Below are 3,456 nucleotides of genomic sequence, written 5' to 3'. Positions count from 1 at the left end.
CAGCCTGGCCCAGCCTGGACCTCCCCTGCCTAGAGCCTGCCCTGGAGGGCAGCAGGGCGGGGCGGGCGGGCAGCGCCGGCACTCACCTGGTCAGTGCACCAGTACCAGGTGGCCATGATGGTCAGGCCGAAGGTCATCCCAGTCCACGGGAGGTCCCCGGTGTAGGGGTCCCGGAACATGTGCATGGCGTCGGCACGAGGCAGGTGGCAGGTGGTATTGGCAACGGTTCTGGACGGGATGGCCCGGGCGTAGGCTGCCTCCAGCTGCCCGTAACCGCCGATCTGGTGGAAGGCTGGAGGAGTCGGGTGGGCAGCACCTTGGGATGGCTGGGTGGTCCTGGCTCCTCCCACCACCGCCACCACCACCATGCCCCCAGCTCACCGGTTGCACCAGACTCCAGTTTCTTACCTTTCCCAGCTCTTGGGAAGGTATGCAAGGGATTTGGTTTTTTTTTTTAAGGGGGTGAACTGAATGTATATGTTATTGTATTTAAGATAATACTGTTCGATGAGTGTTTTGCACCCGGGCACCGCGATGTCCTCTGGGCCTCAGGCATGGGCCTCCGTGCCAGCTCTGTGGACTCCCACACCTGGGGTTTCTGACGGGTCTGACTTAGGCAGAGCTGGAATGGCCATCAGGGTGGGTGGGGCTCTAGCCAGGGGTCTTCCCCTCCGTCACTGTCCTGTCTACCTCACAGCCAGGTCCTGCCCAGCCTGGTCACTCCCCTCCTGTCCACGCTGGGCTTTGCTGGGTGGGTTCCCCCTGGTGGGGCCAGGGTTCCCCTGGCCTGAGAGGAGAAAGAGTGGGTATAGGAAGCCCTCCCCTCCTCCCACCCGGGCCTGTCCACAGCAGAATCTGGGAGGAGGAGCCAGGCCAGGGGCTGTGTCCAGACCCCAGATCCCTGTGAGGCTCAGAGCAGGTGCACAAATGCTACACAGGGCTCCCTGTGGCTCTGCTTGCACACTTCCAGAGACGGGGAGCTCACTACCTGCCTGGGTTCCCAGGCTGCTGCCGCAGATCCGTGTCAGCTCCTGGCCCCTCCCCTGCCTTTGTGTAACCGAAGACAGCAGCAGCACCTCCTGGGATTTTGTACAGGATTTTCAAACAATGGGAGGAGGCGCCCCGGCACTTCTGTGGTCTCCTAATTGTGTTGCCTCATCCACACCCACCTCGGCCCCACCTCAGCCGCCAAGCCCCGAGCCAAGGCGGGCCAGGCTCGCCCTGTGTTCCTGAGTCAGCTTCTGGCTCGGATGTGACGCTGTCGCATCTCCGCCCCCCCCACCCCACCCCCACCCCCACCCACCCTAACACCACCACCACCACCACCACCCCCCCCACCCCCCACCCCCGTGTCCAGCAGCGGGAGTTGACAGAGTGGCTGGACCGCAGGGTGCTGGGACAGCCCCGCCCCTACCCCCACCCCCACCACGGCCTGCCCGCCCTCACCTTTGATGGCCAGGATGACAGCCCCCACCACCATGATGAGCGTCTGTAGGGCATCCGTGTAGATCACAGCCACCAGGCCCCCTGCGGTGGAAACAGCTGCTGGGAGGCGGAGGGGACACAGGGGCTCCTGGTGGAGCCACCCCCACCCCCACCCCCAACACACCAGGCCCAGGGCCTTTAGACCTGGGCGAGCTGTTAAGACCAAGCCCACGGAGCTGCCCGGCTGTGCCCGCCCCGCGCTGCGCATGCGTCCTGTGCACACGGCGTGCCCTGCCACTGGGTCAGGCCCCGCCCCCTCGCCCCCGACCCGGCCCCTGCTGCAGAGCCCCTTACCGGTGATGGTGTACAGGGCTGTGATGGTGAGCGTGAGGATGGTGGACAGGTAGAAATTCCAGCCCAGGCAGATGTGCACAAAGAGAGCCCCCGCGTACAGGTCCAGCTGCGGAGGGAACGCAGGTCACCCCCAGGCCCCCGGTGCTGCTGCTGCTGCTCGCCAGATGACCTCGGGCAAGGCCCTCCCTGGGCCTCTGTGCCCCCATCCCCCCCAGGAGGAGGTGCAGGGGAGACCACCTGCCCGCACCCCGCGGCTGCTGTGAGGGTGATGGGGCTGTGTCCAGCCGTGCTGGGGGATGTTTCTGTTCTTAATAAAGTCCAGAGTGGCCACTGCCCCCCGAGAGCGGTGTTGTGATTGAACCTGGGGCAGAGGGTGCACATGGGAGCCCGGTTCTCCTCCATCCCAGGGGTCCTTGGGCAGGACTCCGAGAGGTGGGGGGTGGGAGCTTGCAGGCTGGAAGACCCCAGGAAATAGGTGTGCCAGGGACCCCCAGTGAGGCTGGACTGATGTGGAGTCCTGTGTTGGGGGCTAGCCTGGACACAGCCTCTGCCCTTGTGTGCTGGCTCAGTAGAGGGGAGATAGCCCCAGATACCCTGCGGGGTTGAGAGGCTCCCGACAAGGCTGGGGCAGGGCCATGTGGGTCAGCTGAGCTGGCTAGTGACTGCACAAGGCCCGCACCTTCCTGGGGTCCGGGTGGTGTGGAGCCCACCCCTCCTTGTGCTCCCTCCGTGGCCTGGCCCAGCCTGGGGCCATCAGTACTGCCAGAGCCAGGCTCCAGGGACTCTTTCCCACCAGCCCCAGGGTCCCCAGGCGGGATGGGATCCCGGCTCCCAGGCCAGCGTGCTAGAGGGGAGGGGCGCCTGCCTCTAGCCCAGGCGGAGGAGCCCAAGGCTGCTGAATATCCAAGCAGGAGGAGAAACTGAGGCCCAGGGAGTGGGCGAGACTCCCCCACCCCCAAGGGAGGCCCCTGGCCCTTGTCCAAGGATGGAGTTGGCAGGCAGACAAGGGCAGGGCCCAAGACAGGGCCGGGGTGAAGGGGGTAGGGGGCGTTGTCTCGGGAAAGGCGGCTGCACAGGCCTCCTCCCCCAGCCCTGGCCTCTGGACACTGCACAAGGCCCCTGCTGGGCCCCAGCCACCCCAGGACAGAGCCCCGGTCTCACTGTCCACTCCATGCTAGGACTGTAGTACCTCCAGACTTCCACTTGGCCCTCACTCCCTGCCCCTCCCTCCCACACAGCCCCCAGGAGCAGGAACAGCACAAGCAAAGGCCCTGGGGTAGGGCTCTTAGCTGTTGTCTCCCCCTCCCCCACCCAGCCCCCCAGGATCGGGTACAGTTTGCCTGCTGCCACAGCAGATGCAGCAAAGTACAGGGGGCCCTGCAGGCATCACCTGCCCCTCCCCCTTCCTTCTGCAGCCACGGCTCTCATTCCTGCAGGTCCAGACGTGCTTTGGCCTGGCAGAAGCTCAGGGAAACAAGGACCCAGCTCTGCGCTCCTGGTCTGCCATGTCCCAGACATGCGGCTTTGAGCGGGTCACTTCACCCCCGAGCCTCAGTGGCCCTTATCTGTGAAATGGGGGAGCAGAGGTGGCCTGGCAGGGGCACTCAGCCCCTGAGCCCCCGCCTGCTGTGGAGACACCCCCGGGAAAGGTCAAGGGGCCCCTGAGGTGGCCACCTG

General features: G+C 65.5%; 1 protein-coding gene across 3 annotated transcripts in view; it reads right to left on the bottom strand.

The window, feature by feature from the left end:
• LOC133776648 (sodium/mannose cotransporter SLC5A10) overlaps nt 1-3,456 on the bottom strand; it is a 49,508-nt gene that overhangs the window by 35,968 nt on the left and 10,084 nt on the right. For 2 of the 3 annotated variants that reach the window (XM_062215763.1, XM_062215765.1), the window contains exons 6-8: nt 1,780-1,885; nt 1,447-1,527; nt 87-292 (exon numbers count right to left, since the gene is read on the bottom strand). In XM_062215763.1, coding sequence (XP_062071747.1) covers nt 87-292; nt 1,447-1,527; nt 1,780-1,885 — 393 coding nt within the window. The remainder of the gene's footprint in view (nt 1-86; nt 293-1,446; nt 1,528-1,779; nt 1,886-3,456) is intronic. The other variant, XM_062215764.1, reaches the window with a different exon arrangement.

This window comes from Lepus europaeus, chromosome 18, assembly GCF_033115175.1.
Source record: "Lepus europaeus isolate LE1 chromosome 18, mLepTim1.pri, whole genome shotgun sequence".
NCBI classification, from domain to species: Eukaryota; Metazoa; Chordata; class Mammalia; order Lagomorpha; family Leporidae; genus Lepus; species Lepus europaeus.
This window is presented reverse-complemented; position numbering and strand designations above follow the sequence as displayed.